Genomic DNA, 13,648 nt, shown 5'->3' on the forward strand with positions numbered 1-13,648 from the left:
AATAAACTTCAGGAAAAGGTCAGAAAGTGGACATGCAAGACACTTAATTGGATAGGATGCCTTGTGCTCACACAGGCTGTCTTGCAGGAAATTCCTGGTTTCATGTTCTCAGCTCTTCTAGCTCCTAAAGGCATTAAGCAGCAGATCCGGAACATTCAAAGATATTGTCTGTGGGGCAGAGAAGAAGAAAAAAAAATGTGGGCCCTAGTTGCCTGGGACAAGATATGCAAGCCCAAAAGCCATGGTGGTCTGGGGCTTCATGACCCTAAAACCCTCAGTAAAGTTTCAGGAGCCAAACTCTGGTGGAGATGGATTAAGGAGCTGACTGCTCCTTGGGCTAAGCTTTGGAAACAAAAATATGCTAGGTATTGGTAGGAGAAGGATCACATTATACTGTTAGGGAAAATTAAGGGCTCCCATATCTAGAACCTTGCATGGGAAAATAAAAGTATTGTTCAACAACACAGCTTCTGAGAAATTCGAGCAGGGAACCTTGCACGCTTTTGGGAGGATAATTGGCAACAAGAACCCAACCTTTTTAAGGAGGAATTAGCAGCTTTCAAAAGAGATACAGATAGCAAAGGTTTACTTATGTTCAAAGACTTCTAGGGCCACAATATTAATAAAGGAAAATGGAGGAAGTGGAAGTATCTTGGCCACCGTGAAGGGAGTCCTATGAAAGCCCTGGCAGATATTTTCTCACAGGAACTACAACATAGAAGGATTCTGGTATCTTCCTCACTTGACTAATTAAGATGGGGAAAGAACGCCAAAGGCGAATTCAATATCAAAGAAGCTAAACTGGAAGTATCAGGATTTAACTATTTGAATCTTGATCAAGTATGGAAAAAACTATGGCAGAGCCCCCACTGGATGAAAATTAAGCTATTTATCTGGTTAGTGCATCAAAGGAAAATCCTAACTTGGGAGAATCTCCTCAAAAAAGGCTTTATTGGTCCCTCCAAATGTTACCTCTGCGACTTACATGAGGAGACGATGGATCACCTTCTCAATCTCTGTCTGTTCACTTCCCATATTGTTATAGACATTTTTGTGCCTTACAGCATTGGGCATGAAATGTCCATAATCTAAGGGATCCAAAGTCCCTAAACATGTTGTTCCTTCCCCTAGAGGAACAAGGCTAACAAACCACAACAATTCACAGAAGTTCTCCACCAGAAATTGCTCAAAAACAAGTCAATTCAGGATCATTTCAGTGGCTACACTAGCTGTTTGCGCTGAATGTCAAAGCCAACACTGGCTACCTGCGTTGAATGTCAAAGGGAACACTGGCTACCTACGCTGAGCGAGAGTGGACATGTGGCAGAACCCAGGAAGCTTCCAAAATGACGCTTGCCTCAGGGAATTCGACTGGTGATGAGTAAGAGGTTCCAAATCTCCAAGTGGAAGCAAGAACCTCCAAGTGGAATCAAGAACTGACAGAGGGAGAGGACACTAGTCAGATCTCAAGCTGACTCATCCTCTCTCCAAACATCTATATATGGATCTCTCCTCCATGAGATCTAAAGGCTGGAATTTTGTTATTGCAAAGAATTGTTGTTGGTTCGAGATTGGAATCATTGGGTGCTTGATGCTTTGAAAGGGGGTGAAGATAGGAATTCCATTTGCTGGGAAGGAGATGCTGGATTGGACCCCTCTGGGTGGTATCTCTTCCTGAACCTTGTTATTCATCAATAAAGCTATCTTGGTTTCTCCTATATGCTGATGTATTCTTGATGTATGATTGCATTAGTATGTTTAGTTTATTTCTAATCCTGAACTAGTTATGAATATGAATCCATGTCTTGTGTAGTGTTCTCTTCTTGTGATCTTGCAGAAACCTCTTGAAGCTGGGCGAGCGAGAAGGCAAGTAGCTGGGAATCCTCCAAGAGAAGAGAGACCAGATCGAGGGACAAACGGAAGACACCGGTTAGTCCATCCATCTCTCTCTTCATTCTTAATTCATAAAGGAAGAAATATTAGAATAGCTGTCTTTGTTTGTTGCTAAGGCACTGTCACACCTTAGGTGGATAGGATCGTCCTGCATAGGCATTTTTCCCCACAACAAATTGGCGACTCCACTGGGGAGATTTGTTTAGTCATTTTATTTGTGTTTCTATCATTGTTTGTTTCATAGACTTGACAGCAACAATCGAACTTCATCTGCTTTTCCCGGATGCAAAGTTGACAGTTGCTGCTTTGATCCAATCACTGGACTTGTCTATGATCTGAACAATGGACTCACAAATGATTTGATGATCCTTTGTGATAGATCTTAGTACTCCCTCAAAGCATCCCTTTGATTACACCTTGCTTGTTGCTTTTATTTGGCCTGAAACAGTTGATTAAATAGCAATTTGTGACCCAGAACCTGTGGGAAACTAGAGTTTCTCCTTCAGCGCAGACCCAATGAAGGGATTCTGCATTTCAACGTAGGTCCCATGAAGGCTACCTGCGCTGAATGTCAAAACCCCTGTGTTGAGGTTGCGCTGAACCAGTTTGTCCTAGTGCAGCTGGGGTTCTCTGCTCTGTTTTGCCCTGTTTTGATCTCTGATTTTTGCAGCCTGTAACCAGCATAGGTACCAGTCTAATAACTCCTTTTCTCTGCTTAGATTCCGCCTCCTTTTGTACAAAAAGACTGTGAGTGTTTTTATGTGTTTGTGGCATCATTTGCAGTCTTCCTTTGCATGAGTGAAATAGTCATCCTGTAGCCCTTGATTCAGATCTGTTGATTGTGATCTTAGGAGAGAGTTCATTGGCTGTTTACAGTTGATTATACATTTACTTTTGCTTATTGGTTTGAGTTTGTCTCTTTTAAGTGTCGAAACAAGTATTCATTTCGAAAATCGTTAAGTGTTGTAATCTCTTCTACCCTCTCTGATTTCGAAAAAGTAAACTTGTTTGTATGTGTCATTTAAAAGCAAATTCAAAGTTGTACAAAAATCTTTCTTTGTAGGCATCAATACTAAGAAAGCGGAAAACAAACATCTGCATTGTGCATTTTCATTTTTATAGTTTGCATGTTTGATTTAGGAAAAGTGCATTAGAGTGTGCTGATTGCTCTTTGAGAAAAGATGGTGTCTTTCTTTTCCCTTAGTAGCTAGGATTTTCAAAGTTGAAAAGATATAAAGCTTGCTTATCATCTTTAGACTGCATTTAGGAATTGTATCATACATCTCGTGGTGAACCTTGAAAGGCAAACTTTAAAAAGATCAACCTAAAATAAATTGAATGAAATTAACAACGCTTTGCAACATAACGCACAACATAGAGGCCTAGGCTAGAGACGTGTTCCGACGTCGTAAAGCTTGGTGACTGTCGATCTCGTTGATGGTGAGTGATTCCTCCTAAGGGACGATAGTGCCAGTATGGATTGTGCTCCCACGTACCGTCGCGTATATATTGGGAGACCCCTATAGGCATAAAACCTTTATCCTTAGGAAGCCGTGTCGGCCGCCCTACTGATCGCAATGCACTGAACACAGCATTCAGGAAGATCGACCGCCCGTACCCTAAAAAGTATTCTGCGGTTTTGCGAAAATTTTGGCACACCCTCTACCTAGAACTCCAGAGCAGTTCCTTTTGGCCTTTTTCAGACTCTATAACGGAAAAAGTCCATCCGAGCATTTGTCACTTCGGGCTCGTTAAAACATCGAAGGAGACTAGAGTCCTCTTTTGCTTTTTCTCAACTCTTTAAAATTGAAAAAGCAGGTTGTGTCTAAGCGTCGTTAAAATTTATTTTAAACGGAATAATCATCACCATTCCCTCGTTGATCTTCGAAGTTAGTCTCTTTTCATCGGAAGTTCTTGAAGAATCGCTAGAAAATCTTTTGGATAGACTAGATATGTCTGAACAACCGTCGACATCCAGGACTGTGTCATCCGACACAACAGCGGCAAAGCCTCCTGCTGCTACCCCAACGATGTTCGATGGTATATCATCTGTCCCGGCAAGTTATCAACAACAAGCCAGAGTCCCATCAGGGACTGCTTCGACGACATGGTTAGTTCCTATTTCTTCATCTGGATTATCATTTGGTATTTCTTATGTTGAAACTCAACAAATTGATCCAATGTGTCTTCAAAGGCCAATCTGCCCTTTAAGTACTAGATTGCCACCATATGGAGGGCAGTATTCCTTTTCATTGTTCCCTCCCGGAGAACAACCATATGGGAGTTTACAACAAAGTTCAGGTCAAACTGGAATTACATCCAGTAGTTGGGTACCAATACTGCCTCAGCAACCAAGGGTTGTATATTCAATGCAACCAGTCCACCCTGTGTCGAATATTCCCACTATACCTGCTATGGTGACTGCGTCGCAAGTACAAGCGCTACCTGTTGTATGTCAACCCCAACAGCCTCAGGTTGCAATACAATAGCCTCTTGTCTCAACGACTAAATCACAACCTCAGGTTAGTGCCTCCTTATCTGGAGCGACTCAGGATCAAACAAGTACTGTGACTCCTCACCTTGGTCAATCATCCAGTATTGGTCAACAACAAATGGTTCAACAACCAGAGCTAGTTCAAACTCAACAACCCCCATTCCAGCAATCATATCAAGGACCTGAGCAACAAGTCTTTGTAAGTAATGGGCAATCACATTTCCAAAGCGGTTATCAACAACCATATTATAATGGTTATGCCCATCATCAAAATTGCCAGCATCAAATACATTATGCTGGTATGCAAAGACCCACTGCTCAGGCGATTCCATCTTATCCTGGGTATGCTTCACCTAACCTGAATCAACAGTTGCCCTTTGTAGCAATTCTAGAATTACCAGATCTAAACCGGCTGACGAATGATCCGATTGCTTATGCCCCTTGGTGGCCAGCGATTTCGCATAAACTTCCATCAGATATTCCTAAATTTAATGGAAATCTGGGTGAAGATCCGTCGAATCATGTGATGACATTTCATCTGTGGTGTTCATCAAACACCCTGAATGATGATTCGATAAGACTTCGCCTTTTTCAGAGGACGTTAACGGGTCCAGCAGCAAAATGGTATATTGAATTTCCTAGAGCTTCATTCGACAATTTCAGTACCTTAGCCATGACTTTCTTAACCCATTTTCAATTACCGATAAGGTATGAAACGGGAACGGAACTCCTAACCAATTTCAAACAGACAACGGCCACTCACATATCTGATCATATACATGAGTGGCGACGTCGTCGTAGGATGGTAAAAACGTACGTTCCCGATCAGCTATTAGCTGAATGGTTTATCAAGTCGTTACTTCCTGCCATAACAGAAGATGTGGCAAAGGGGGGAGTCGTAACGGAAGAGCAAGTTATCGCTCGTGCGCAATATCTGGACTTGGTCTATACTCAGTCTGGCACGCTCTACGACAAAATACCTGACGCCCCTAGACCGGAATTCTCAATTCCTCCTCCTCCTAAATCAAACAATGACTCTCACGCCGGTGATGGTGTGATTGGCAAAACAGATACGAAATCGACAAAGGCTACATCTAAAAAGGCCTGTAAGATTTCTAGTCAAAATGCAAATGAGAAACTTCTTGCCTCAGAAGTAAATGTCATGTCGACCGACAAGGGCAAACAACTAAAGCAACCAAGGGGCAAGAGGAAAATGAAAGGGAGAAAAAGGAAACCCCCTGTGGGGTGTCATATATGCGATGAGGATCATTGGACGAGAGATTGTCCACATATAGCAGAAGTTAAGAAACTCTTTAAGAGTTCAAAAACCCCAGCGGTATTGACTGATCCGTTTCCAAGCCCGGGAACCAAACTGGTTGCTAATCAAAATGCTTCCCGATCCCAAGTGCTTATGTTGTCTGTCTCAAGTCAGCAAAATGATGTTGTGACAAGGAATAAATATTATGGGAATCCACGGCTGTCGAATAACAAGGCTAATGAACAACCTAGTAGTTCGACGACAACTTTAACCAAAGTTGTGCCACCCATCATTCCTGAACCAATGATAAAGTCGCCAAAGGGAGTAGTACACAAATCGACATTTAATCCTCGTGCCAAAGTAGCATAGAATTATAATATAGTAGAGGACCTGGCCCAATCGCCGTCCGCTATGTCGACACTTGAGGTACCGCAAAATTGCCCCTCCCAAGAGCAAGCTTTATTATCAACAATAGGTGGGATTGGCTCAATAGATTCCAATCTTGTGGCCTTTGATCATAAAGGATATGACCCTCAGTTACCAGCTCAACTAGCTTTCCTTATTCAAGTGAAAGCCCTCAACAAAACTGTTCATTGAACAATTATTGATGAGGGGGCATCTACATGTCTTATGTCAATGAGTTGCTGGAAAAATTTAGGCTCACCACCCTTGTCGAAATCGTCAACGACGTTAAAAGCATTTGATGGATGATCATACACTCCATACGGGATTTTAAGTAACTTGCAAGTTGAACTGGAGGGCAAAACAATAGAAGTTGATGTTGAAGTAATCGATGGAAACCTCGATTACAACATCCTACTGGGAAGGCCCTGGATATATGCCATAGCCACAGTTGTGTCGACCTACTTCAGGAAGACTGCATTTCCATTTCAAGGAGGAATTACAGTCGTCGACCAACAAACTTTCCTCCCCGACAGTTCACAAGTTACGGGAAGCACTCCAACGATCCATGGAAGCAATCATTCGCTTCAAAACATTGGAGTAGGTCTCCTAAAAGACCCTGCCTTAATGGGTACTTTTGCCCTACCGCCTGCAAGTAATTTGGCAGAAGTGGCCACAGTGGAAACCTACAATATGAAATCTTCTATATCTAATGGATTCAGAAGATTCCTAAACATTGTGTCAGCGTGGATCATCACCCTAATAGAAATACTGTAAATACAGTGGGCTCCGAGGACGGTTCTAATCTCGTGTCAACCTCGTTAAAAAATGAAACAAGGATTCATGAGGATAGTTCTTTTACTGTGTCAACCTCATTAAAAAATGAAACAATCTCCTTTCCAAATCTCAAAGGTAAACCTTCATTCCAACCACCAAGTTGAATGCAATGAAGCTTGGAGGGCATGCACCTCGATTTGCGTTGTTATGCTGGGGGCATGCAAACTTATCACCGAGCAGTTTTTACGCATGGTTCATGCTCGTTAAAAAATAAACATAAGATCGAGCAAATGTTTCCACCCGCGTTTAAGCTCGTTAAAAAATGAACTATCTCGGTAAATAACCACTATGAATGTAATATCATCAGCCATTAAAGCCTTGGTCGTGTTTGCACCGTCACCTCCACTTTTCATTTGGCCGATCGTTCACCTCCATATGATTGTTTACCCATTTTGAGGAATAGCTGCGAAGAGTGATTTCACCTAGCCATCCTTGTGACACTGCCGTGATTGGAAAATTCCAACCTATACCTGGAATCAGCTGCTAACCCTGTTTATCACTCGTTCCTCAAAAGACGAGTCTTCTTTAAGCTCTTTTCAACTGACTCGTAAAATATGAAAATATTGCTGAGTCCTTGGCCTTCCAGCTCATTAAAGGGACAGGAAGTGCTATCCCTCCTCTAGATTTTAATCTTTTTGGACCTGAGGGATTATTACACAAAAAGATCGAGCGCTTGTTTTGTTCGGCTCGTTAAAACTATCGAAAACTCATCCCTTCTGTATTGTTTTATACTTTTTCGGACTTAAGGGATTAGATGACGAAAAAGGACTTTTGGAGTTAACTTTATGTACCTTTTCAGACTCTCTAAAAATGAAAAGGACCAAGTTATCCTTGTCGTTAGACTCGTTAAAATCATTAAATAGCGACAAACTTGTCTTTAGACGAGAACGAGTTTCACTATCGCTAGGCTCATTAAAACATAGCGATGGGCTTGCCCGAAGGGCAGGTTATAGAACAAGCATATGTTATCCTCCTCAAGCTTGACAAAAATAAAGAGGTACTGGTCAGCAATGACTGGGGAAAAATTGGGAGAAACTCAAGAAAACTTTGATGGTAGCAAGTCGCTCTTGAACATGACACTTTTCCTCCGTACCACAATCGGGTTGGGTTGTTTCATTCACCGGTCAAATCCATGGTCTCGCCATACCATCCATCTTTGGGGTAATGCTACCGATCCATCGCATCAGTGTCGCCACATGTTCAAGAGAAGTCGTTCAGAAAAGTCAACCGTGTCCCATCCACTGCCATACATTATCCTTCATCCTTTCATGACCGCCACCCTGAATCATATGTCACAGATCGTTTTCACCTCCATTAAAATCATTAGCTCCGTTCCATGTCACTGATGTGGGATTCATTAAGGCCCTCCTTTGACAGATTGCTTCGTGTCGACATCAGCTCGTTATCCAAGAAGTTGATCTAGGAACACCCCTTTCAATACTTTGAAGCTTGCATGCCTCAATGGCAAGTTTCTCACTTCTGGCGACAGGTATACGTCAATGACCTTCGACTGAAATATTTTGCGTGGTGTTCGACTCCAAGTCCTTTATTCACACCACGTGAATTGTACTACAGTACCTTGAGGGTCATTATCATTATCGATGATTCCTCTCGCGCTTGTTAACGGTTTACATCATTGACCGGTAATCAAGCGATGTCTTTCCATGTTCGACTTCAGAACATTTCTCACATGGATCGACTTGTACTTAGAGTGAAGATCGAACGAGTTTGAAGACCCCGGATCTAGTTTCATCCATCCGGGCTGCGATATATATTCAGGAAAGATAAAGACATTGACATGTACATCATTGCAGCAGATAATCATCCTACTCAAAGGATGATAATTTCATCAAAATTATCAGTCTACCATCAGACGATTGTCTGTTCTATGTACAGAAAAATGAATTTATAAAGATGAGCATGGGAATGCCTGCCTCAGCTAGATCATGAAAGCAGTATGAAAAATAATGTATTGTATTGTATTGTATTACAGGTCTCCTCCCAGCATTGGATGAACTTCGGATCCCCTTGATAAAGCATTTCACCCGATAAACGGCCTCATACTTTAGGGGGCAACTGTTATAGACATTTTTGTGCCTTACAGCATTGGGCATGAAATGTCCATAATCTAAGGGATCCAAAGTCCCTAAACATGTTGTTCCTACCCCTAGAGGAACAAGGCTAACAAACCACAGCAATTCACAGAAGTTATCCACCAGAAACTGCTCAAAAACAAGTCAATTCAGGATCATTTCAGTGGCTACACTAGCTGTTTGCGCTGAATATCAAAGCCAACACTGGCTACCTGCGTTTAATGTCAAAGGGAACACTGGCTACCTGCGCTGAGCGAGAGTGGACATGTGGCAGAACCCAGGAAGCTTCCAAAATGACACTTGCCTCAGGGAATTCGACTGGTGATGAGTAAGAGGTTCCAAATCTCCAAGTGGAAGCAAGAACCTCCAAGTGGAATCAAGAACTGACAGAGGGCGAGGACACTAGTCAGATCTCAAGCTGACTCATCCTCTCTCCAAACATCTATATATGGATCTCTCCTCCATGAGATCTAAAGGCTGGAATTTTGTTATTGCAAAGAATTGTTGTTGGTTCGAGATTGGAATCATTGGGTGCTTGATGCTTTGAAAGGGGGTGAAGATAGGAATTCCATTTGCTGGGAAGGAGATGTTGGATTGGAGCCCTCTGGGTGGTATCTCTTCCTGAACCTTGTTATTCATCAATAAAGCTATCTTGGTTTCTCCTATATGCTGATGTATTCTTGATGTATGATTGCATTAGTATGTTTAGTTTATTTCTAATCCTGAACTAGTTATGAATATGAATCCATGTCTTGTGCAGTGTTCTCTTCTTGTGATCTTGCAGAAACCTCTTGAAGCTGGGCGAGCGAGAAGGAAAGTAGCTGGGAATCCTCCAAGAGAAGAGAGACCGGATCGAGGGACAAATAGAAGACACCGGTTAGTCCATCCATCTCTCTCTTCATTCTTAATTCATAAAGGAAGAAATATTAGAATAGTTGTCTTTGTTTGTTGCTAAGGCACTGTCACACCTTAGGTGGATAGGATCATCCTGCATAGGCATTTTTCCCCACAACACATATGTGGTACTAGGTGGCCTCAATTTTTAGACACACAGATCGGGATAATCTCAGCATATCCAACACTTTGAAGAAATGGAGGAAGAATTTCTCCGGAAATGAAATAATCAATCAAGCCTGGACTCTGGTTCCAGGATTTGTTGTCTGGAATGTTTGTAAAGAGCGCAATAGCAGGATCTTCAAAAACAAGGCCAGCACGCCCCAACACATAACTGACCTAATTTTAAGGCAGCTCAAAGACACAGTAAGAAGTCTAGTGAGGATACTTCCTAAGGAACCTCCTCTGCCCCAAGAGGAAAGCATTATTTGTTAGTTGGGTCTTCAATCCATAGACCCACAGGGCCTGACCAAGGGGGTCCAACAAATAAATGTAGAGAGTATCATCTGGAAACCTCCTCCTCGTGGTTTCCTAAAGGTTAATATCGATGGCGCTTCTAAGGGCAACCCAGGATTAGCTGGCTTTGGAGGGGCTATAAGGGATGAACAGGGTCAGGTAAAGAAAATCTTCCATGGCCATCTAGGAAAAGCCACTAACAATATGGCGGAGCTAATGGCTTTAGAGCAGTGCTTAGAAATCCTGTTGGATTCGAATTCTCACAATGTTATCATTGAAGCAGATTCGGAATTAATTATCAGAGCGGCCAAGAAAATGTGTAATGGTTCTGCTCCAGATAAAGTTTCAAAGAATTGGAGGCTCCTGCAGATATTTCAACGCATCCACTCCCACCTGCAAACCTTAAAAACTATTTGTTTTGTTCATGTGAAAAGGAAAGCTAACATGTTAGTTGATCGTCTGGTGAACGAAGGAGTAACCAATTTGGACAGGGATTCTAGATTTATTTGGGAGTTGTTACCTCCAGGCAAATTGTGGGAGGACTGTCTCTGTTAGGCGGACAAAGATATGGAGCTCTGGACTAACAGGATGGAGCGAAACAATTCAGGAGATAGAGATTCTGGGAGGAGGGCTCGAGAACCATCCGTTGCGATGGATCATCGGCCAACGTGGGGCGAGGGTATGAGTCAAATTGTCAGCAGGGCATCCAATGCTAATACCATCTACGGTTTATCGGGCTGGGTCTATATGGTTTCTGGTTTTTCGGGGCAAGGCTCTGATTCCATTCAGAGTGTGACATGTAGCGGTGAAATGTGAGAGAATACCACCCTCATCGGGGGGTTATTCTTCACGCTTTTTGTTCACCCGATATCCGCGTAGATCGTTAGATCCATGGAGGTGGATCAATGGTGCAGATTGATTATGCATGTCTACGGGGCATCCAATGTTAATACCTTCTATGGTTTATCGGGCGAGGTCCACAAGGTCTCAGGTTTTTGCAGCTAGGCTCTGATTACTTTCCGCATGTGACACATGGTTGTGTTTGGAGTGAGTTTACCTCCGTGCTTATGCTCGACGCTTTTTGTTCACCCGATATTCATGTAGACCGTTGGATACGCAGTGGGGGATCAACAGTGTAGATTGATCATGCTTGTCTGTCTGGAGTTCTGAATCTGATAAAGTCTAAAAGTTGGCCTAATGTTTTCTTCGAGCCCGTGCTCGACTGGTCTCTAGGTGGGACCCTTATGTTTTCTCCGAATGGGTGTTTGTACCAAGGAATCTTGGTGGATCTCCTTCGAATTGTTGTAATTCTTGGTTCTTTGGACCTGGCTTCCAAGGAGGTCAGGGTTCCTCTCTTTTTGTATATTGCTCATGTTTTTGAGGGTATGGCCCGGGTTTGGGCCTAACCAGCTAATTGTTGCACTCATATAGAGTTGGGGCGGTGACTTGTAAACTATGTATCATTGGCTAGATTAATAGAAGGTCTTACTCTTACATGATCAAAAAAAAAATACTATGTTTAATTAAATAAAAACTAACTTACATTAGTTAAATTTTATGAAGAAATTAAACCTAATACATAATTATTAAGGGACATTATTCTCTTCTTTATTATTATTAAAACTAATAACATATACATAAACTTATATTACTACTATTATAGGAATATTATGAGATAAATTAGAATTAAAAATAAATCATAATAATAATATTAATAAAAATAATAATGAATAAATAATGGCAACAAATACTAAATAAATAACAAAAAAGGAAAAACAACAAATAAATAGAAAAGGGAACACAGAGAAAATACAAAAAATTCAAGGGACGAGGGAATAAAATCAAAACCGAAAAAGAAAACAATAATAGGAAAGGAAAAAATTGCGGGGTGGGGGTGGGGGTTGGGGAAGGGGGGGTCTAAGACGAAAGGGCGGGGATCAAGCAACTGCTGATTCTTCGTCCATCATCCCTATTAAGATTACTCAGCCTCCTTTCAATTTCAATGTCCTCCCTAAACTTTTGGTGATGAAAAGGAGCAATCCTAGTGATGACCCAAGCCTCCTCAATGCATATATTATGCTTAGTCTTCTCTGCTTGTTTAGCCAAAGCTAAAGACCAGGTCCTCCCATGCTTGATGTCGGTTGTGTGCTCATGAATCCTCTGATTAATAGAGCACCTCGTTTCATCAAAATAGGGGTCCCACAAGAACATGGAATAACATAAACAAGTTCCATATCCTTGGGGTCAACAGGGTCTTTTACAAATATTAAAGAGCTATGAATGGTGTTAAGTGGTCTAAAAGTTGAGGAAACATTATGCTTCCTTAGGATTCTCCCAATCTTGTTACTGGTTCCCTAGATGAAAGGGAGATGAACCCATGATATTCGATCTTTAGTTTATTTATTAACCATGGGAACTCTACTAGCTTCGAGGAAAGCTTTAAGACCTTGGTGCCTACTATATCCATTATTAACAAAAACATTAAGGACATTGGGCTTTCTCTTTATAAAGGTGGTTTTCAATAGAGATTCTCAGCCCACAAGTAGGTAGTGTGTTGAGAACACCAAACTTTTGAGCCGGGAAATGATGAGACTTGGCATGAAGATACTACTCAGTGTGAGTTTTCTCCTGAAACACCTGGTGGGAGAAAGAACCATCATCCTTCTTCGAAATGAGAACATCAATAAAAGGCAGGAAACCCTCGAATTCCTTCTCCATAGTGAATTTTATGAAGGTAGATTGATTGTCGAGATGCTGGAAAAATTGATCTAATTTTTCTTGACCATGAGGCCAGATGACACAAGTGTCATCTACAAACCCTTTCCATATCTTGTGATGGAAATGGGTTGAGGCCAAAGCCTTGGATTCAAAGTCTTCCATAAAAAGATTATCAACAATCGGGGATAGGGGGAGCCCATGGAAACCTCACAAGTCTGCTCATAGAATTATCCTTCAAGTCGTTTCCTTCTAGCAGTTTGAATGGTTGGTCTCTCTATTTAACATGTTACCCTGATCTGATTCTTCATCTTGTCTCGACGATGAACCACACTTGTTGGTTCGAAACATGTTGACAAATGAATTTTGATGCAATTATCGCCAAAAACTTGTCTCCAAAATATATAATATCTTAAAACGTGATTTCATAACAAGATTAAGAGAGAAATCCCATTTCACTCTTAATATTCCTCCTTGGCTAAAATAACGTTTAAAGATTAAGTGAATAACTTTAGCTATAAAATTACATTAGAAAACTATTTCGATTATCCATGGTTACATTAAGAATTAGGGATTCTTCAAAGATTATTTTAGTAGTGAAAACAA

General features: G+C 41.5%; 1 protein-coding gene across 1 annotated transcript in view; it reads left to right on the top strand.

Annotated features, from left to right (window-relative positions):
• Positions 1-10,531: 10,531 nt before the first annotated feature.
• The window catches only part of LOC149194310 (short-chain dehydrogenase reductase 2a-like), a 106,932-nt gene continuing 103,815 nt past the window's right edge, over positions 10,532-13,648 (top strand). Inside the window, exons 1-2 of the mRNA XM_089407626.1 lie at positions 10,532-10,669; positions 10,854-11,006. Of these exons, the coding sequence (XP_089263752.1) occupies positions 10,532-10,669; positions 10,854-11,006 (291 nt within the window). The remainder of the gene's footprint in view (positions 10,670-10,853; positions 11,007-13,648) is intronic.

The sequence above is a fragment of the Pinus tabuliformis genome, chromosome 2_2 (genome assembly GCF_031772625.1).
Source record: "Pinus tabuliformis cultivar Carrire ecotype Pingquan chromosome 2_2, CPIR1, whole genome shotgun sequence".
NCBI lineage: Eukaryota > Viridiplantae > Streptophyta > Pinopsida > Pinales > Pinaceae > Pinus > Pinus tabuliformis.